General features: G+C 35.9%; 2 protein-coding genes across 3 annotated transcripts; one reads left to right on the plus strand and one right to left on the minus strand.

The window, feature by feature from the left end:
* The first annotated feature begins 1,905 nt into the window (after positions 1-1,905).
* LOC133299847 (DNA polymerase I B, chloroplastic/mitochondrial-like) lies at positions 1,906-15,661 on the plus strand. Of its 2 annotated transcripts, none has more exons than XM_061499346.1 (12): positions 1,906-2,282; positions 3,774-4,644; positions 5,238-5,429; positions 7,260-7,939; positions 8,907-9,345; positions 9,683-9,778; positions 10,665-10,757; positions 10,827-11,021; positions 13,413-13,505; positions 13,614-13,826; positions 14,212-14,301; positions 14,967-15,661. In XM_061499346.1, the coding sequence occupies exons 1-12, from the start codon at positions 2,140-2,142 to the stop codon at positions 15,126-15,128; spliced, it is 3,267 nt and encodes a 1,088-aa protein (XP_061355330.1). In that variant the 5' UTR covers positions 1,906-2,139; the 3' UTR covers positions 15,129-15,661. The 2 variants fall into 2 exon arrangements, with proteins under 2 accessions (XP_061355330.1, XP_061355331.1); XM_061499347.1 differs by having other exon boundaries at positions 7,299-7,939.
* Positions 15,662-16,576: 915 nt separating this feature from the next.
* On the minus strand, positions 16,577-21,563 carry LOC133299857 (microtubule-associated protein TORTIFOLIA1-like). Its single transcript, XM_061499356.1, has 6 exons — positions 20,919-21,563; positions 20,090-20,281; positions 19,492-19,591; positions 18,685-19,376; positions 17,723-18,607; positions 16,577-17,078 (listed from the first exon to the last, which is right to left on the minus strand). The coding sequence occupies exons 1-6, from the start codon at positions 21,546-21,548 to the stop codon at positions 16,887-16,889; spliced, it is 2,691 nt and encodes an 896-aa protein (XP_061355340.1). The 5' UTR covers positions 21,549-21,563; the 3' UTR covers positions 16,577-16,886.
* Between the last annotated feature and the right edge of the window lie 388 nt (positions 21,564-21,951).

The following is a 21,951-nucleotide window of genomic DNA, read 5'->3' on the forward strand; positions in this document are numbered from 1 at the left end:
AAAAGTTGAATTCATTTTATTAATGCTATGTTTGGTTGATGATAAAATATTGAAGAGAATGTGAATAAAAAATACCAAAATACCCTTTAATTTGTTGAATATGAAAAGTCATTCATATATCAAACGCTTTTGACTCAACATATTATATCAAAGTGGTTCATTTTACTGTGCTCATGTATTAGTGGAGGGTGTTTTTGACTCAACACATTATATTCATTTTACTGTGCTCATGTATTAGTGGAGGGTGTTTTTGACTCAACACATTATATTCAGAATTCAAGATCATAGGCAAAAAAAAAATACCAAAGAATCAATGGGATAATTATTTGCTTTTGTGTAGTTGAAAAGGGAAATACTCGGGAAAAATATTTGCTGAAATTTTTTTCACATTACCCATACCAAACATGGTAATTAAATATTACCCATAAATTATCTAAAAAAAATGGCATATAATCCATGGCAAAAAAGAAAGAAAATTATTTGATCAATGTTATCAAAACTGAATGGTCCGACCATAATCAATTTAACTATGAATCAGATCATCATCCAGTGTTGTTAACCAATTCACCTATATAAAATAAGTACTTTGTTTTTCTCCTTTGACATGAGAGGAAAATTTTTCCTACAGACACAAGTTTCATATGAATCCCACTATTAAGAAATTTAAAAATAAAATCAAAGTACATAAATTGATGTATATGTGCTAGGCGAAATATTTTTTTCCAACAACATGAGAAAGTATTTCTCCATAAAATGATGAATTGGTTCTTAGAATTCTGTAATATTTTTAAAGATAATTCCACATATAAGATTAAATTTGTATCATAATAAAAAAAATACATATAATAGTAGTAACTACTAACTACTAAGTCACAATTATATAGTATATACTATTATAATTCCCATATTATTACATTTATTTTTCAACTCATAACAAATTCAGGAAAATTTTCAATATAAGCGACTGATTGAATTAGAAACAAGACCACTAATTGGTTTGGTCCAATGCATATAATTCGGTCAAAACCGATAAACTGACCATAAACTAAATTCAACTAATACTAACCCAGTATGATGTGAACCTAGAGGGGAGTGAAACTCTTAACTTCTATTTATATATTGATTATACAGGGGGGGAAATTTTTCATATGTTGCAAGAATGACAAGACCAACTCCTAATAACTTTAAAATTGTATGTGGGCTCCATCATTCATTTTTTCTCGCTCCATATTTTTTCCTCTCCGAGTTTGTAATAGGTCAGTGGGAGATTAAATTTCTTTTTTTTTTTAACACAGTTTTTTGTTGTAATTGATGGGTCAATTACTGACATCTTAAACAATTTCTTTTCTGTAACAGTAAAAATCTAATCCCCTTATTATATATCTTTATATAAATTTAATTCAACCATTAACCAAATATGAAATATCTCAACCCAATTGATAACCGGTTAAATATCATTGATAATAATAACCCTTCATTTAATTCAAATGATTCAACCAAATAATGGTAATTCAATTGGTATCAGGAAATTGAACAGATAAAAGTGAGAGTATATATTCAATTTTTTTTTAATATTTTATTTGAGAAAGATTTAAAATCTTAATTCCAAAACTCTTCCCAAATCAGATTTAATCACAAAATCATAAATCAATTGGAATATAAAAAAAAAAAAAAAAAAAGCTCAAATGATTCAGTACTCATTTGTCAAGAGAACATAAGGCCCAAGCCCGAGTTTTGTAATAAGAGAAGGGGACAGACAGTCAGACATTACTCAACAAAGCAGCATTGTCACCCTCACGTTGTAATCCCCTAAATAATTTACTAATAATAATAAATTAAAAAAAATAAAAGACCTTGCCCTTTACAGTGTATAATTCATGTTCCTCTTCATTCTTTGTTTTGTACTTGTATGCATTTTGGTAGGGGCAGGGTTTATGGCATCTTGTACTCATGTTAACCCTCTTTCTCTCGTCATGGCCTTATTCACTCTTCTATTCTTCACTGGCACACCCACTTGTCTTGCAGCTCAAATAAGGCCCTGACCCACCTCAACTATTTACCCTTTTTGCCATTGCCATAGCAACCAAAACGGGTCGTTGCATACCCAAGAGTGGCACAAAGCTGGGGAAACTTGTGGGTATGATTGTTGCTATGGGGGTGTCTTCTCAGAGCACCCCTTTTAGACCAATATATTATTGCCCCTCTTGCTTCTGTTCACGCCCTTTCCGTGTAGCTCTCTCTTCTTGGTCCTTATTGGCTTCTTCTGAACCACCCCACCACAGGTTCGTTCCAAAGTTTTTGTCTTTTCTGCATTGGGTGTTGGTTTCTGCTTGCACTTGTCTTGGAATCGTTTGATAATGATATTGGGGTTTTGGTAGAATGTTTGTGTTGTTTTGGGGTTTTTTTGTTTTTCTATTGTATGTGCTCTATGTTTTTTTTTTTTTTTTTTTTTTTGCTTTTTATAAAGGGAGTAACTACTATTGAGCTCAACTATCTGGTCCTATGCTGGCTTATGGTTTCTCTTTTGCATTTGAACTTTTACTGTAGTCAATAATGCATTTCAAGAGATGAAATTTGAAATATAAGTTTGGTTTGGTTTCTAATTCCTGGAAATTTTTGAAACGTCTAATTTGTACTGGAGTTTCTTAAGTGGGTAGAGAGGGTGAGGGAGGTATTGAGTTAAGGCGTGGAAACAGTTTGATTTGATGATGAAAATGTAATAGGATTTGGCCTGAGGTTTATTTGTGTGTCTGTAGTGTGTTCAGAAGAAATTCTTTATAGCGTTTTGCTCATGGTCTTTTTAGGGGGTTTTCTCCTAAGTTTTGTGCATTGTAACTGAATAATTGTAAATGTTCAGTTTATGGATGGTTCTGTTATTGCGAAGGCTTGAACAATATTTTCACTCTTAACTTAAGGATATATGGATTTAAGCAAAAATAAAAAATAAAAATTCAAGTGTTTATAGAATCTGTTACCGTGTATGCTGTAAATTATGAAAAGGGTGTAACCGTGTAAATTTTACGTGGCTTTATGTTTGCTAGTAGCTTGATATTTATGTTGATAAGTTTTCAAATTTGTTAGTTTCTGAACTTTCAACCAGTGATTAAAAATATTAACAACAAATCGCGTTGAATAGCAAGTTACTAGAAAGCAAAGCATAAGTTCTAAACCATGAAGTGGTATGTAGATGACATTCCTGAGGTTGTATGGTCTTTCTAGTGCTTTCTCTTCTGATCATTTTGTTATATTTTATTTGGAAATCAATATGACATCAAACAAATGGCGGGCTGAAATTTTTTTGGCGTTTGTTGTTGACATTTGTTGTGTAGAGGTCCTTGTTTCCTTTCACGTTTTAAAAGGTTGAGACTGGTAACCGCTTCTTTATAATGTTTACACCTCACATTTGCTGATAAAGTATTACTATTGTAATTTATTCATACTAACAACTACATGTAAAAAATGTAAAGCAGGCAACGAGGGATCGTGTGATTAACTATCGTAAATGTTGACTATAGTGGCACAAATGATATACTGATAGTGGGAAAAAAAGATTTAATGTTTATGACATTTCCAAAAGTCAGAATATGTATTATTTTACCACACACATCTACAGAATGTTTTTCTTTTTTTTTTCCAGTGCATGGTTGCATGGTATTGTTTGCCCAAAGTGGTTAAGTATTGCATCTTCTACATGCTAAAATGAAGAGTTAAATATGCTATTACATTGCATTGATTGGTATCTTCCTATTTTCTTTGCATGACGTGAACTGCAGAAGAAGAATCCAATCCGTCCAGATTGCCAACAATGTCCTCCAAAGTACAACAGTGTCTAGTAATTCTCGACAATTTAGAGAAGGTTCATACTGTCTAAAGAGAACATCTCTGGGGTTGAATAAATGCAATGAAATGGAATGTAACCGTAATTCTCCAGTACATATTTCATTTATGAAATTTTCAACAGCATCAACTAACATGTTGGAGGACATGACAGAGGAAGAAGAGCTGAGTTCTTCGCGCTCCTATGAAAAACAAGTTAGGATGGGGGGTTATGCTACTGTGAATTGCATATTGCCCACTCGCAGAACCCATGCGTATAAAAAATCATCCGGTGGGAATAAAATAGGCTGGGTTGAGAAAACTATTGATTTGTCTAAAAGAAAATGGGAGATACACGCTCTGAACAAGTTTGAGACGGACAAGTGTAGTTCTTATACATCTAATACAATTGCTTCCAATGTTCAGGAACAGGCTGTTTCTAAGAATGGGGAGCACAACCTTGTGCTGCGGGATCTTGGTGAACCTGCCTCACATTCTGTTAAATATTCTGTGACAAGCAACTCAAAGGTGTTGATAGACACTGAAAGGGTGGGCACCAGCACCCAGATAAATGTATCTTCATCAGAGATCAATAAAGTGAAAGTTGATAGAGTTAATGGCAATCACAGTTTGGATACAACTGCAAAGGATGCAACTAATGCAACATATGTTACAAAGACACGTAGTACTGATCAATCAAAATTCCGGAACAGGCTGTGTAGTATCTATGAAGACATATTGGTTGTTAATAATATTTCTCTTGCAGAGGAAGTTGCTAAGATGCTTACAGTAAATTACAGGCATCTTATACATGCATGTGATACCGAGGTACAATTTGTTAAATGGTTGTGCCCTGATTGCAACATTGTACATAACTAGATTCTTTTTCTAATATGTGTATACTTTGAACATGAGTTGAGTCTTTTTTTGGATTACATCCATTATCTCAAGTTTTGGATCGAACCAATTCATTGACCCAAATGGAAGAAAATAGAGTTATTTGGGCCCTGGGGGATTGACAGGACAAACTGCTAGTTTTAGGATACAAGATATTCACCCTAGTCACTATGGATGCATTTGTCTGATTGACACACCGGAAGAAATCAACATTGGACTTATTGGATCCCTAGCGATTCATGCAAGGATTGGTCGTTGGGGGTCTATAAAAAGTCCATTCTATGAAATTTCTGAGAGATCATAAAGAATACGCATGCTTTATTTGTCACCAAGTAGAGATGAATACTATATGGTGGCAGTGGATTTGTTCTTTTTAACTCATACAGATTGAAATAATATATTATTTTCTTAAACCCTTTATTCAATTGCATGTAAATTAAAAGTTGTATCAGTTTGATTCTTGACTACATGATTTTCATAAATTTTGAACATGTAATATATTCCAATTTTATATGTCTTCAAAGGTGGCCAAGATAAATGTCAAACAAGAGACACCTGTAGATCATGGGGAGATAATATGTTTCAGTATTTATTCGGGTCCAGAAGCTGATTTTGGAGGGGGAAAGTCCTGTATCTGGGTAGATGTCCTTGATGGTGGAGGCAAAGAGATTTTAAATAAGTTTGCTGATTTTTTTCAAGATTCGTCCATCAAAAAGGTAAACGTCTATTTCTTCTGATCCTCTCTTTTATGTTTTTAATCCTATAATCATCTTTATATGTAGCACCTGTTAAGTCAATTGCATGATTTAAACTGAATGAATGATATGGTCAGAGATATTCAACAATTCCATGCCTCCACCTAATAGCTAAAGTTATTGGAAATTTTTTCCCTTGACATGATATTATAGTCTTTATGATCAAGTGACCAAGAGTGCAATCCTTGCTGCTCCCATTCTTTTTAAATAAATTAAATTTCAGCACAAAATAAAATAGGCATGTGCATGCTTCAAGCTCAAAAGGATCTTGAATGAACCCATGACTACTTGTTAGGTTGAACTTTTGGGTTGAGTTGGTCCTTGACTGACATCACACTAATCATGATAAGTGACAATCAGCTACTTTCTAGTCTGAAATTATCCTTGGATAATCTAGATCTGTAAAGTTGCATATAATAAAGACAGCCATATTCATTTGCAATGTGTTTTTAGAGGTACAATGAGTAGTTTAATTTGTGTTGTAATGTCATGTTAATAATTGATTGCAATCATAGTTTTAAAATTAATGTTTATCTGGTGGAAAATAGTTGCTACATCGCACATGTTTTATGTGCAGAACAAAGAATGTGAATCTTATTAAAGGAGCAATATTTGATAAATTTGGTTGTTTAGGGCCATTTGACATTCTTATCTCATTTTGTAGTAACATAAACAAGGAAGAACCTAACCTTTTTCACAGTGCCATTTTTTCTTTGCCCGTTTCTAGTCTATTATATCTAAAGGCAGCTTCTAATGCAATATGTATTATGTACCAAACCTGGCATATTCATCGATGTTATGTTGTGAGGTCCATCAGATGTTTAGAAATCACACAAGGGGATTGTAAGATGCTAGGATGATGCACATAGGATCTCACAAAGGGTACTTGCCTGTAAATATATGTGAAGAAAATGCACACACAGAGAGAGATGAACAATATCAGCCCTCTTTTAGGGAGTGAACGAGGCTCTAGGAACTCTATAAAAAGACAAGAATATCATCTTCTGTATTGCATTCTTTACTTGGTGATGTTTACTCCTATGTCTGTGCTCAATTCCTTTCTCACTCACACTTGAACTCAAAACACATTATGGATTAAATATTGACTCGACTTCCAGTCCCATCCTGGCTCCCTTCAGACTTGGTATTATCAGTATTTTCCTCTGCATTCTTTAATTTCTGAACATTGCATACCCTTGTATTCCCCACCCCCACCCCCAAATATTGGAACCCTATAAATATCTCTTAGGTAGTGCTTGATCCTCTCTAAGGACCATTTGGGTAAAGGCCGACTGTTGGGTCTGGTCTAAGCCTTGCAAGTACCCATCCCTTCTCCTGCAACAAACTAAATAATTTGTGAAAGAATTGTTCTTTTTTACTTTTCCGTGGAGAAGGAGACCTGCCTTTTTTTAGTGAAGTATCTGCAGTGATGTCATTCCATCAGGAGTGACAAAATAATGGTCCGGTTATACTTTTTTAGGAAAACAAATTTTTTTGTTAAAATGTCTTAATATTTTAAAATAATTGGATTTTCAAAAATAAAAAGTAACCTTAATGCTTTTGTCATAAGATAAAAGAGTAGCTTCTGAGAAAAAGCTCTAAAAAGAAAGCTACATCATATAAGTGCTTTGTATTTGGTAAAGAAAAGCTAGAAGTGTTTCTAAAAAGCTTATCCAATTGCATGATTCTAGCTTCGTAAACTCATATTGGCTTCATATTATTGGGTATGTGTGACATCTGAATAAAAATAATTTTTGAAATAACCAAGTCACTGGTGCATTTTGTATGTAGGTCTGGCATAACTATAGCTTCGACTGTCATGTTATACAGAACTATGGATTTAAGGTTTCTGGATTTCATGCTGATACAATGCACATGGCACGACTATGGGATTCATCAAGACGATGGGTTGGTGGTTATTCTCTTGAAGGACTTACAGGTGACCAAACGGTCATGTCTAGGGCTAAGCTGGATCTTGAAAAGGATTTGATTGGTAAGGTGTCCATGGCAACTATATTTGGTCAGAAAAAGGTGAAGATAGATGGATCAGAGGGAAAAATGATTTCCATTGCTCCTGTTGATGTGCTGCAAAGAGACGAACGTATACCTTGGATATGTTACTCTGTCTTAGATGCTAGAAGCACTCTGAAGCTTTATGAGAGCCTAAAGAGTCATCTGTCAGATATGCCCTGGACATTTGATGGAGTACGTTTTTTAAACAAAAACATGTATGATTTCTACATGGAATATTGGCAGCCATTTGGCGAGCTTCTAGTCAAAATGGAATCTGAGGGAATGCTAGTTGACCAGTCATATCTTCAAGACATAGAAAAGGTAGCCAAATCAGAGCAAGAGGTAGCTGTTAGTAGATTCCGAAAATGGGCATGTAGGTATTGTCCTGATGCCAAGTACATGAATGTGGGAAGCGATGTACAGTTGCGCATACTGCTCTTTGGGGGCACTGTGAACAGGTGCACATCATTTAAATCTTTTTGAAGCATTTTTTTCTGCATTAATAAATTGAGAATTTAGAAATTGAAGTTGAAATATTTATCATGTAAACTGAGTTTTACTGAAAATGCTTTGTAATAAAAAAATAAGAGATCTCAATTATGCTAATATAATCATAATTTATTAAGCACACTTTATTTTGAAATTTTAAGCTGTTATATTAAATTATTTATTATTTAGTGTTAACTACATATGCATGTGTTATATTGATTTTTGAATTTGAAGGGCCTTGTGGTATTATACCGAGACTCTTATTTGTTTTGTTTTTAAAACTTAGTGTTTTATGTATTAATGAACTATAATTTTAGTTCTAATCCAGGGCATAAGTGCTTTTTAAGTTTCTGTGGTATTCTTTACATGAAACAATTCAACTGTAAGATTACCAACTCTTATGCACTGTGAATTCTAAGTAAACTTTATGCACGTCATTGTCAGGGAACTGTGATGGCAATGTCATTGTGTTATATTCTCTACATCACTATTGAGCATTCCATAAATCAAAAAAAAAAAAAAAAAAGTTCCTTACTTCGAGTTTTTATTGCCTGTCTGTGATAGCTCAAGATGCTTCTAATACTATTTTGCACAATATAATGTCAGCCATCATAATTTCTTAGTTTTTATTTTATTTTATTTTGACATCCTTATTTAGTGACAATCATAATGTGGCTGACCTGGATCTGTTGAACTCATTCAACTGGAGGGATGAAGGAATTGTGTGCTTGAGGGTATATTCTATTTGTATCAATATGAGAATCATGAGTATGATGTATTCATGAATGTTATCCCTTCCTTTATATATTAGTATGTTGTTCTCGCTGAGCTCACAAGCTTCTATTTATGAAACATTATTCTCTGCTGTTTAAGATGAAGTAGCTCAAGCATATAGATGTAAGTAAAGCTTTTCTCCTCCCCCATTATATATTACAGAAAGAACCACAATGAGTCAATTCCAACTGAGCGGATTTTCAAAATTCCCAATGTTGATAAGGTGATTGAAGAAGGCAAGAAGGCCCCCACAAAATTTCGTGATATTAAGTTGAATAGCATTGGTTGTAATTTTAATATTGAGATGTACACACCAAGTGGTTGGCCCTCAGTTAGTGGTGATGCTTTAAAGGCTCTGGCTGGCAAAATTTCTGCTGAATATGACTATAATGAGGCTTGTAGCTTAGATCTTGATGATGAAGATGGAAATCCTTCTCAAAGTGAAGTTGAACCTGTAGAAATAAACAATTCTGCTTACGGAACAGCCTTTACTGCTTTTTCAACAGAGGAAGAAGGGAAAGAAGCTTGCCATGCAATTGCTGCTTTATGTCAAGTCTGTTCAATTGACTCTTTGATCTCTAACTTCATCCTTCCCCTGCAGGTAATTAGTCTTTTTCTTTTTAAATTTTTTGCTTTAGACTTTTTCATAGGTCTGGTTGTGTTTGCTGATTTTAATGTTACCCCTTTAAAGTTTGCTTACCCAGTGTGATTGGCATCAATAGTGTTTATCGTAAGTGCATTAGAAACACAGTCAAGGCTAATTTGTGTTTGGTGTGTGTGAGAAAGAGGATGGAATTGGGAGCACATAATTAATCAACTGGTTGCATAAGCTTAAGGAGGATCTTGGTACATTATAGATTATACATCTGTATTTTAGTTTGTAACACTAAGGTTGCTTATGTCTTTTCTATGTTAGATTAATCTGTTCTCAATGGCAGGGACATAATATATCAGGAAAGGATCGCCGTGTTCATTGTTCCCTAAACATCAACACAGAGACAGGACGCTTGTCAGCCAGAAGGCCAAATCTGCAGGTTCTCTTCTATCTTGCAAGACATATTGATTGCTAGTTTACTTTTAAATGCCATACAACTTTCCATTGTCCTTCATCTGTTCAAGTATATTCACTGATTGTAGTATGATTCCATTTCTTATGCTTGTTTTGTGTAAAATCATTTATGTGCCTTTACTTAATGGTTTAAGCTTTTGAGAGAGTTAGTTCTTGATATGGGATCAAAGTCTCTGTGACCTAGTGATCAAGATTTTGATCATTGTACCCATTCTTCTGAATAAGAGTTGATTTTCAGCACAACATAATCCATCGTCCTTCATCCATTCTTGTATATTCACTGATTGTAGTATGATTCCATTTTTTATGCTTTTGTGTAAAATCATTTATGCGCCTTTATTTTATTGTTTAAGCTTTTGGGAGAATTGGTTCTTGATATGGTATCATTGTTGCAACCATTCTTATGAATAAAAGTTGATTTTCAGTACAATATAGGGTGGGTATGTGTATTGTCTATGTTTCAAGTTCCAAGGATTTTTATGTGAGAGGGCATGTTAGATATAAAACCATTTATGTGCCCTTGCCTAATAGCTTAAGTTTTTGAAAGCTCTCACTTTCTTGTCTGATGTCTAATTGGTCTTGATGCATTCATTATCTCTTAATTTGGTCTTGATGAAAAAATGCAAGGGTAAGATTGCATACAAGAATTTTCCTCACCCCTACCCTTGCAAATCAAGGTTTCATGGGAAGTGATTTTTTATTTGAGCTTACAATCATACTGTCTTATGAATCTTAGTTATTTTTAATTTAAACTCTGACATTCAAATATGAATCTTAGTTACATGGACTATATTAATTTTTGGCTTCAAAAAGCTACAGATTTAATCTAACATATATAATTCATAAATTAGAATCAACCTGCTTTGGAAAAGGATCGGTACAAAATCCGTCAAGCATTCATAGCTGCACCTGGGAATTCTCTTATAGTTGCTGATTATGGACAGGTTAGCATTTTACATTACCTATCTTTGCTAGAAGTTTCATTCTGTTGATGGGGTTATGTATTGTTACAGCTGGAACTTAGGATTCTTGCACATCTAGCTAATTGTAAGAGCATGTTGGAAGCCTTTGAAGCTGGTGGAGACTTTCATTCAAGAACTGCAATGAATATGTACCCATATATTCGCGAAGCAGTTGAGAAAAAGCAAGTGCTTCTTGAGTGGCAACCTCAGCCTGGTCAAGACAAACCCCCAGTTCCTCTCTTGAAGGTAAATTGTCTTCTGATCTACTTATAGTTAGATAAGATGGAAATAACCTTGCTTTGAGATGCACAAGTATGGCTTTCTTGTTAGTATGGTATGTCTTTTAACTAATGGTATGGCAGTTATGAGCAAAATGCTTTTTGGTTTACATTAAACATAGTTCCCTCAATTGTAAATACAATTAAGATATTAAATTAAAGAGGCTATATGTATTCATTTTTTGTGCTAAATAATTTATTTTATAGAAAAGGGAACCAATGAAGTGTTAACATAAAAAGTGACCCTCTAATAACCTGAAATATAAACCTTCAAAGAGAAGCTGGAGAACACATCTATAGTAATTAAGAATGTTTTGGATGAGGAACTATAAGAAGGGAATATATTTTTTTAGAGAAATTAAATTTTTTATCGCAAAATATGTTGTTTGGGTACCTAAGATAGGAATTTTAAAATTTACAAGGGATTATAATTGGGTATTTTGTTGCCCAAAATAAAGAATTTGAAATTTGTTAGAGATAACCTCACCTAACAGCTTAAGCTTTTGGGTTGAATTGGTTCTTTACATGGTATCAGAGCCTCGGTGTCCCGGGTTCGATCCTCGCCGCCCCCATTTTCTTTGTGGAATTTCTTAGCACAGGTAGGCTGGGCCTAATGCATCATCCACCTTTCAAGCCCAATGGACTCTCTTGTGAAGGGACGTGTTAGAGATATATAAATCATTAATGTAGCCTCATCCACCAGCTTAAGCTTTTGGGTTGAATTGATTCTTTACATGGTATCAGAGTCTCGTGTCCCGAGTCCGATCCTCACTGCCCCCCACTTACTCTTGTGAAATTTCTTAACACGTGTAGGTTGGGCCTGATGCATCATACCCTTGAAGCCCGATGGGCTCTCGTGTGAGGGGCTTGTTAGAGATATATAAAACCATTAATGTAACCTCACCTAACAGTTTAAGTTTTTGGGTTGAATTGGTTCTTTACAAAATTCCATCTCATTTGTTAAAGGTTCCTAGATTCCCATTACCTCTCTTCTCTCTCGCGTGGCCATTTGTCTTGCACATGCGCACAGTCCTTGCAACCCTTCCTCTCAAATCCCTTTCCCTCCTCCACCAACAAAACTCAGCCTTTTCCTGAGAAAATTTTCAGCTTTATGAAACAGTGCATTGCTGAGTTTCGTTTCGTACTTTTCCTGTTTTCGCTGGGATTTTTTCTTCTAACAAGAGAAGGGACGAATCCAACGCTGAAGTGCATGATGTTTCAGATATTGGCGCATCGAAGTCCAACAACTTGACACGACACCCTCAAATCCCTCACTAATAACCAACTCAACAACTCCCTCCTCTACTACCAAAGGTCTTCACCCATTTCTTGGACACCCTTTCCATTATTTATATTATCTCACTATTTCCTCCAATGCTTTCTCAGGATATTTATTGAAGCCATCAATGAGTATGAAAGTGAAGATCCTCCTCCGATTTTCTCTCTTGTTTTGTTTTGTCCTCTTGTGAGATTGCAATTTTGGCCTTGTTCCAATTTTTAATATTTATGTTCTGCAAAATTTTGCACTGAAATTTCAATTTCACAAATAGCTATCCAAATAAAGAAGTTTACAAATGAAAATAATTGAATTGATGCAATTAAATTCTCTTGTATTTCAAATTCCTTGAAATTTTAAAATATTCCATTCAAACAAAACCTTAAAGAAATTTAAAATGATTACATTGTGAAGTATGAATAAATATAGCAATGGCTGAGTAAGGTACAAAAATGAATCCCACCCCTTGCCTCCAAAAAAGTGAAGGAAAACAGTTTCCATGTCTTGGCTGCCGCCTGCCACCTTTTGTATTTCAGTTATCAATAAAGTTTATAGAGGAAACATCTTCTCTGCTCGCGCAATAGCAGTAATAATGGTCAGATGAATGGCTAACTAGAATACAGATACTACATTAAAAATTAGAACAAAGACTCAAAATTCAGGAACTTATCACTAGAAATAAAGGACAGCCACTGCATACTCTGTTAAGAGTGAAAGCATCAGACATTGGGCAGGTAGAGGTTTTGCGGTTTATATATGATGGGCTTCCAAACATACATGTATAAAAATTGAATTGAGTTTGTGGGTGTATGATGTATTTAATAATGTTTGGGTATATTGATAAAAGCAAATCTGCCTATATGAGGCATAGTTAAGCTTCTTTTAGCAGCTTAGCATTATACCATACCCTTCCAACTTGAGATTGATGCCTCCCTCAGTTTATTATAATAACAACTTATGAGAAAACAGGCACAGTACATAATAATTTGAAGTCAAGATTTAGGCAAAAATATAACCAGCTGTGATCTGTTAAAACTATGTACTGTTTTCGTATCAATTTTTAACTTTTCTTTTTCATTTCAGGATGCCTTTGGTTCTGAAAGAAGGAAAGCCAAAATGCTTAACTTCTCAATTGCATATGGAAAGACTCCGGTTGGACTTTCCAAGGATTGGAAGGTACCTCAATTCTATTACTTATTATGGGCGGCTTACATAGGTGACAAACAAGTCCATATGATTATTGATTTGATTGCCCAACTAAGGTTACATATATTTTTCTCTCAGGTTTCTGTGAAAGAAGCTAGGAGAACGGTTGAGCTTTGGTACAATGATAGAAAAGAAGTGTTGAAATGGCAAGAGGAGCGTAAAAGAGAAGCTTATGAATCTCAATGTGTTTACACATTGCTAGGGCGAGCACGGCGGTTTCCTTCAATGAACCAAGCTAACAACTACCACAGAGGTCACATTGAGCGAGCTGCTATTAATACTCCAGTGCAGGTCCTTAATTCTTTCAAATACATTAATAGTAGTGTGCCACCCCCCCTTCGTGTCTGTCACTCTACTTTCAAGTTTGAGGGCTGCTTATAGTAAATTTATAATAAACTTATTTCCATTGACACACCTATAGTAAATTTCCATTGATGGTCACTTACGGTAAATTTAACAACTACAGAGGGACTCGGTCTCTTATAGTAACCCCGCAACCCCGTTAAAAAATAACATTCTTGCTTTTTAGTAAATGTAGAGTAACTGATACGTGGGAGTTTTTGGTTAGTAATAGATTTATATTCTTCTACCTACCACTATCAATCTACAAATTTTGTGATCCATTCCCACCTTCAGACCTTTCTTTATTGGTTTTTGGATTTGTGGAATGCAACAGGGTAGTGCAGCAGATGTTGCCATGTGTGCCATGTTACAAATATCCAATAATGAACAGTTGAGGGAGCTTGGATGGAAGTTACTTCTACAGGTTAATCTTTATGTCAAGAATTTTCTCCTTTTTGATTTCTCTGCTCACTTTTTGTCAAGTTTCGTTGTAGTATTTTCATATACTTTAGGCTTGATTTCAATGATATAGCTATTCATATTGGGGAGAATGGGGCAGGTATAAGTAATGCATGAAATGGAGCATGACTGACATATATAGTATTATGGGCTTGCTATACAATGAAGAAAATTTCATTCATCTATTGTCTTCTCTTGATCAATGAAATAAGTAGTCTGCCTAAGCAGCTGGCTGTTGATTGAAAAGTTAGTCAGTTTACACTTGTTTTAAAATAAATACGAGTAATGGAAACTTGATTGTTGTATGTTCTTTTCCTCACTAGTTATTTTCCATTCTTCGTGATGCTCCTCGCATTATATATTGATTTTTGCTTTGACACTTTTTCATCCCATTATATATGAATATGAATATATGATGAGCATTTAGCTTCCTAATTATGGATGGTTTGGATTATTTAAGTGATATAATTTAGAAGATACTGATAACAAAAATTATTTGTGATTTCTATTCACTGTTACTCTCTATTGCTATATTCCAATGTTGATGCTATTTGGAATCTGAATGTTTTGGAACGTCTAGTTGAAAACCTTGCTACATTTTAGCTAAGGTTTTGGGATATGACAAAGCAGGTTCATGATGAAGTCATACTGGAAGGGCCAACAGAGTCGGCTGAGGTTGCAAAGGCCATAGTTGTAGAGTGCATGTCAAAACCCTTTAATGGCAAGAATATTCTTAAAGTCGGCCTCTCCGTGGATGCCAAGTGTGCTCAAAACTGGTACGCCGCGAAATAGATATTTGGTCATAAAGTATGAAAGCCAGTGAATTGGTGTGGTGGGTTAGCACTGCACCATTTGTTTCATACAAAGGCCATGGCTGGATTTGGGGGAGATGTTTTCTCATTCAGATGGTATTGGCTGCATGGTTCCTTTGGTGATTGTAATCAAAAGAGAGGGTGCTACCTGAGTGCTTCTATTCCCATGGAAGAAGTAATGCCTTAGGTATCATCTCCTTGATTTATAGTGTCTTTGACATCCTGGAGTGGTTCCATTGTGATGTTTTGGTCAGCATACCATTTTCTTAACTTAGAAGGAAGAAGCAATGGGCCAAAATCACTGGTGTCAGCATTTGACTGCTTTCCTTAGCTGTTCTTCTCCCTTGTTTTTAATGTATACATATATGTCATGCCTTGCATCAAGTACCAATCTTGGCTTGATGCAACTGTATTCATTTTTTGTATTGTTGTATATAAAATGAAATTTGCTGACTTTTTATCTCATTTGACAAGGTATGTTCACGATGGTATTTCATGTACAACAATGCAGTAATAGCTGTTTAGGTTAAATTTTGCACTAGGATTTTCAAGAATTATGTTATGGTTTTAAAAAATCGTGTTTCATTAGACGGGTACTGCAGCCCATTGATATTAAGGTCATTTTATAATTGACAATGTTAATGCTAATGGGCTATATTATAACTAGTAATGATAATAAAACTGATTATATTAATGGTATTTATTATTTTCTAAGAATTGATCGGATCGTTTGATTTTTAATTTCAATTTTAAAAACCAAACCAATTTAAACTAATACCAATGGTGATATTTGTGAAGTTTATCATTCCACCCCTAAATTCTTAACCATATCTCTTTTCTTTTTACTATCTCGTAATTTTTTTTCCTTTTATTTTGCGTCAGTAAATCTTGTATCATAATAAAATTATATCATTTGTACAAAACATTTCAATAATTGTAAAGGTTATGCGCAAGGTTGTTTCATGTTAAAGGATCTATCAACTAAATATAGAGTCGAACAAAATTACAAAGAGAAAACCATGAGCCTTGTCCTCGGTTTGTGGTAAAATGCCCACCTACCCATAACTTAGCGGATAAAATATATTACATAATCCGTTTTAGGGATTGGTGACATAGACCCATGGATCCATACATCTCGATAGGAAAAAAATCCATAGAAAAAGAATCTACCTACAGTCCTTCAGCCTTCATCATGTCGAGGGTTTGTCACGCCATTCTTGCTAGATTGTGTTTTCCAAATATGGGTTTCCAAATAGGAATAAACATCAGTAACAGAGGTGTGATTGCAAATATCAATGAAACAATGTTTTCATCTCTGATATCCTATCAAGCATGATCATCTTTTACCTTATAAAACTTAATGAGTGCAAATGGTTCAAACGAATGTATCGAATCAAAAACAAAATTACATATACTAATTACATGGAAGATTTGTTCAATCATCTCAATTTATACAATGTTTTTAAGAAGCCTTAGTTGGGCACTATCTAACATCCAAACACCACCACTTTGTAAAGATGATATCCAACGGCCATCAAACATTGCTCTGACCGGTATAGGATCAGCCATTGTAATTTTTATGTGGAGGCCCAAAACCTGAACAGCATATATATTTCAAATCTTACATCCAATACCATCCAAATAGAAAATTAGAAATATCAAGGATATCACCCCCAAACTCAAAAAACTTACACATATGACAGAATCTAAGTACCAGCAAAGTCTGCTCTCATATTACCTATTTGTCATGCTGTTGTAGATCAATTTCCCAGGCTGATGCCAACTGCAATAAAAGTTGATCTGGTGGTACGCCTTCCCAATCCTCAGCTGTATCTGTTGAAGCTTCATGTAAATTCAGCAAGAGCTCTTTCTTCACTTCCATGGGAATGCCAAAGGTATCGGGGCCATTTTCCAATACTATTTCCACCAACTGAACATTGTGAACATGAATTCAATATTTTAAGCCTCAGGTGAAAGACATAAGTCGGGCAAAAAAAGCAAAGCAAAGGCAGCATTGTATATACAAGCAGAGTATACCCCAATTCCTAAACAAATCATTTGTTTTGGTGCCGGTATAGAATTATAAGTCCAAGGAATGAATGTATTCTTGAAGATGAGTTATGTAACCAATAATTTTCTGAACCAGATTAGTCAAATACATCTTGAAGATAAAAGGTAAGATTCTGTCAATAACAAGAGACACGATTCCAAATAACAGGGTTTTAAACTAATCCAGGCTGTTCTCTTTTGTCATGATATTAGAAAGAAGGAAAAAGCTCCTCTAAAATGAGCTTGTCTCTAAAGTGAGCTGGACAAAGTAAATTGTCTAGCGGATAATTACAAAGAAGAAACACAATGTATGCAAGTCCTCCAACTTATCATGAATCAAGGAAACATTAATAGATGCCACAACTTGAGATCTGTACTTAAAATCCTCGGGAGATATGATCATGTAGTACTTCAAACACCAAATCTTGAGACAAACGAATGTCTAGTTTCTAAAATAATTACACACAGGAGAATCTACATAATCTGACTTAAAGAAAAGAAGTTTAAACAGAAGGAAAGCCATACCTGTTGAATCCAAGAAAAACAGATGTCATACAGATTCTGCTCCAGTAAGAATTGGCCAATGGCATGCAACATCTCACATGCGATCTCACTTGAAAGTTGGTCAATTACAGGGCCTGTTCTATCCATTAGTTTTACGAGCAAAAGATCATCTGCAGTGGACAATACTTCGGCAAAGGCTGATTCTACATCACCTACTTGAAGGGCATCCATCGCATTACTCCAAGAAGTCCAGATGGCATCCCTCTCTTGTCCAACATTGTCATCAGCCAGAGCTTCTGCAGTCATTTCGGGGATTGCTACTCTTGTTGCTCGAGATGTTCCATTGTCCTCACCAGCAACCCGAATTGCTTCCAATGTAGCTTCATCCTTAGAAGCTTGCCAGACACTTCTTGCAGAGGGGCCCTCACCAAGCTGGATGGGCAATGCTGCTTTATCCCAAGCTCTCCTGCTGCCCGCTTGATCACTCTCGTGTGCTGATTTTGGTGATCTTCCATCAACAAAACTACCACCAAAAGTCCTCCTTGAGGAAATCTGGCCATTTCTAGAAGTACCATACCCAGGAAAATCCCATCCCTCAGACATGTCCGATCTCCAAGATGGCCCTCTTCCCCTCATTCCTAAAGAATTTCCATCAGATTGGGCAAATCTTTCACCAAATGGTATACGTCCATCACCACCTCTTCCATACTTGGCAATGGAGCAGTCATTAAAACCATTATATTTGCTAGAAGGCCTACTAGATGATCCTTCATACCCTGTAAAGTTACTACCTCTACGACCTGATGATATCGATAAATCTCGTGACATGTCTTCAACAATTCTCTCAAGACCTCGTACTCTGTTCTCTAGAGTCACCATGCTATCATGAGATCCACCCATGAATTCCTGCAAAATTGTTAAAACATCTATCAGTTATGAAGAACTTATACCAGAACCAATTTTTTGGGCAATATCGACCATACCTGCAGCATGTTCATCAGATGAACCTGTTGTCTTTCCAGCTGCATTAACTGCCTCTGGATGGCCAACCAGTTTCCTCTGTTATTGGAGAAGGGTACTTCGGATTGACCATCAGATTTTGAAAAACCTGCAAGATTGGCAGAACCCTCTCTTTGGTCAATTTCAGTGGTATCATCAGTGTCATATGCTTTTGTCCTCAGTTCTTTTGCATTCACTCTCTTTTCAGAGTATCTGTCATGGGAAAAATCATCATAATTCCTTTGTTTGGAATTTCCATCATAGCTTCTCTCTAAGATACGATATTTATTAGTGGCAGATCCATGAAAGTCATCATTAGGTATGTTTCCAACCGAATTTTTTCTTTCTTTTGAATCTTTAGCACTTGTCTCTGATTCTTCCTCATTGTTTGAGCTTGAAGAATTGATGCATCTGCGAGGAACAACTACTTCCACCGGTAAATCATCTGAACCCCTTCTTTCGAGTTTTTGGAAAAATTCTGGGTTTATTTCTTTATCAGATAAGGTAGGTGCTTTCTTTTTTAATATTACAACAGCCTTCTCTGAGACGCCAGCTGCTTTGGCCTTACCAGTTGAATCCAAGTTTGAAGAACTAGTTGATGAATCCTTTGCTGATGTATCAGTCTTCCTCTCAACAGAATTTACTTTTTTCAGGTCATTTGTTTCAGACAAAATAGCTGGTTCAGGATTCTCACCATCTAAAGCATAAAAAAACACAATTATCACTGAGATAAACGAGGACAAAGTGGTTGATGAATAGGATATGACAGACAAATCAAATATTCATACCACAAGACAAGGGCTTGGAATCATCAGGAGATCCATCTCCTTTTCCTGCAATCTTTTTCCACAATTGCAATGCCTCTGTCATGCTATCTCTCACAGGTTTTATCTGTAAACAATAACACATTATTTTTAAAAAAACTAGATGACTTAAAAGCAAAAAATCAGTTCTCTGGTAATGAATTTTCAACAAATTACAGATCTACAATTCTAGGAAAAAGAACCCACAGCCCTGACTTAAAGAGATAGTAGGATACTATTGTCACAGACACCTGCCAGACTAGTCACAAGAAATGTACTATCAACTTTCTGTGGGCACATAATTCTTCTAGTGCTCTTTAAATGAGGTACACTAGAATGGGAGAAACAAAGTCAAAGAAAAAAACTTGTTTTATGGAGCTACCTCCTTTAATGTTTTGAGGACTTAATGTCCTTACTCCTTTTTGAGCTAATTCCCTTTAGAAACAGAAAAATTTATTAAAATTAGAATTTTAAGAAATAGTAAGACCTTGTGGCATTCAAAAAGAGAAAATCAAGAAATAAAAATGGCATGGCAAGAACCAAGTTCAACAAGTTATGATAAGGAAAACCTCATTGCAAATGCTACCTTGTCAAACCGGCAAGCCTCAAGCACTGCCAGTGTGGGTGCTGTTCTATCAGTAATCAAACTGCTTGAATGCAAAGCCAAGGAACTTAATGCCTCAGCTGCTGCTTTACGCGTTGCCCAATCAGTACTAGCAAGGCAGTCATGAATGCTAGGTAGCAAATGTTCCAAGCTTTGTGGTGCAATCGCTCCAACCTGCAATCAATACACAATTACATCTTAGGAATGTTCTTACTAGTTCTTTTCGATAGGTATTTTATTTCATAAAATGGTAATTAGTCACATATAACGACAGTAACTACCAGCGGCCTTCCAAATTGGACAAACACAATAATTGGAGGGTTTTTTTTTTTTGTTCCTAAGGAGAGACTACAAATTCTTTTAAAAACAATTTTGTCCAAAGTGATTGACAAAAATCAAAATAAAATAATATGGATCTCTCTAGTCACTACCACCAAAGGAAAAAAAAAAAAAAAAAAAAAAAAAAAAATCTGATAAAAACTATGCCAAATCTTGCACCGCAATTGCCTGCCAAAACCATTTTCCATCATCATTCTCATTATATAAGGCCATGTTAAATTCAATTTTCCAAATGTCATTATTCTAATATCAACAGGTCTAAGTAAATTTCAGTGTTTTTTATATTTTTAATGAATCAACTAAAATAAATAAATGCTGCATTTTCATCCATCAATCCAAACACAATATTTGGTCTTTATCTGAATTTCCAGATTCAATACAAACTTCACATCAATTCATCAACAACACTTGAGTTCATTTCATTGCATCCAACACACAAATCCAGAACAACATTCAGCAGCAGAATGCAAACCTGGGACAAACCAGCAACAACAGGCAAAATCGCAGCCTTAGCCAAGAAATTGGGATTGTTGAGAAGCTTGCAGATCCTGGGGCAGAGCTTCTGGAACGCCGGCACGGGCTTGTTGGCTGCGCAATCAACCATCTTGGCCATGCAAATTGCAGCACCAGTCTGCACAGCCTTGTTCTGCTCCCCCATTGCCTCAAACAAAGGCTTCACAAACAAAGCCACCACAGAACCAAGACCCCCATTATTACCATCACCACCACCACCGCCACCATTACCACCTTCTCCTCTCAGGTACTGCGCCGCAAGCGCCCCGACCGCGTCGCGGCACGCATCCCGGGCGGAGGAATCGGGGTCCTTGAGTCTGCGGACGACGTGGGCGATGATTTTGGTCAAATGGGCGGAGGCGGAGTCGGGGTGGGCGGCGCAGACCACCGTGAGGAGGCGGAGGGATTCTTTTTTAACGGCGGGTTTGGGGTCGGTGGCGGCGTCGTAGAGGCAGTTGAGGATCATGGGGATAGCGTCCGGTGATAGGGTTTGGATGGTTTTTTCGAGGTCTTCAACGGCGATCTGGTGAGTGTCTCTGTCGGATAGTTTAGAGAGTGAGGTTAGGATCCTCTGTTTGAGCTCCACCATAGCAAGGTGGGAAGAGAGTGAAGAAGATCTTGTTGATGAGGGTTGTGATTGTGGTTGTGATGGTGGTATTTGGTTATGGGGTTTAGGGTGCTTCATTGTGTGTTTGGAGAATGGAGACCCAAAGTTTTTGTGTGAGTTTGTGAATGCAATGGAATGGTGCTTAGTAGAGTTTGCAGTTCTAGAGAGAGAGAGAAGGGTAAGGTCAAGGGTTAAGGTTGCTTGGTGTGGGGGGTGAGTAGTGATTGAGTGTGGAAGTAATGTGAAAGGAAAATGTGAACTGATTCAAGTAGTGGAAAGAAATGCTAGATCTGCGTTCTGCAACTGTGAGGGAAAATAAAAGTAGAAGAAGGAATGCAAGCTTTTGAAAAAAATCTCAACTGAAATGAAAATGATGTGATTTTTC

Source organism: Gastrolobium bilobum, unplaced genomic scaffold (genome assembly GCF_033153095.1).
Source record: "Gastrolobium bilobum isolate Gb01-03AN ecotype WA unplaced genomic scaffold, APGP_CSIRO_Gbil_v1 utg9035, whole genome shotgun sequence".
Taxonomy (NCBI): domain Eukaryota; kingdom Viridiplantae; phylum Streptophyta; class Magnoliopsida; order Fabales; family Fabaceae; genus Gastrolobium; species Gastrolobium bilobum.

What these genes read in the sequence shown, in the direction of transcription:
- LOC133299847 (XM_061499346.1), top strand. Translation starts at nt 2,140, where the DNA reads ATGATTGTTGCTATGGGGGTGTCTTCTCAGAGCACCCCTTTTAGACCA. An exon ending in TTTGGGGGCACTGTGAACAG is followed by an intron (nt 7,940 to 8,906) that starts GTGCACATCATT and finishes TATATATTACAG; the next exon opens with AAAGAACCACAATGAGTCAA. An exon ending in GATGGAAGTTACTTCTACAG is followed by an intron (nt 14,302 to 14,966) that starts GTTAATCTTTAT and finishes ATGACAAAGCAG; the next exon opens with GTTCATGATGAAGTCATACT.
- LOC133299857 (XM_061499356.1), bottom strand. Translation starts at nt 21,548, where the DNA reads ATGGTGGAGCTCAAACAGAGGATCCTAACCTCACTCTCTAAACTATCC. An exon ending in TTGTTGCTGGTTTGTCCCAG is followed by an intron (nt 20,282 to 20,918) that starts GTTTGCATTCTG and finishes TATTGATTGCAG; the next exon opens with GTTGGAGCGATTGCACCACA. An exon ending in GTTTTTCTTGGATTCAACAG is followed by an intron (nt 17,079 to 17,722) that starts GTATGGCTTTCC and finishes CACAATGTTCAG; the next exon opens with TTGGTGGAAATAGTATTGGA.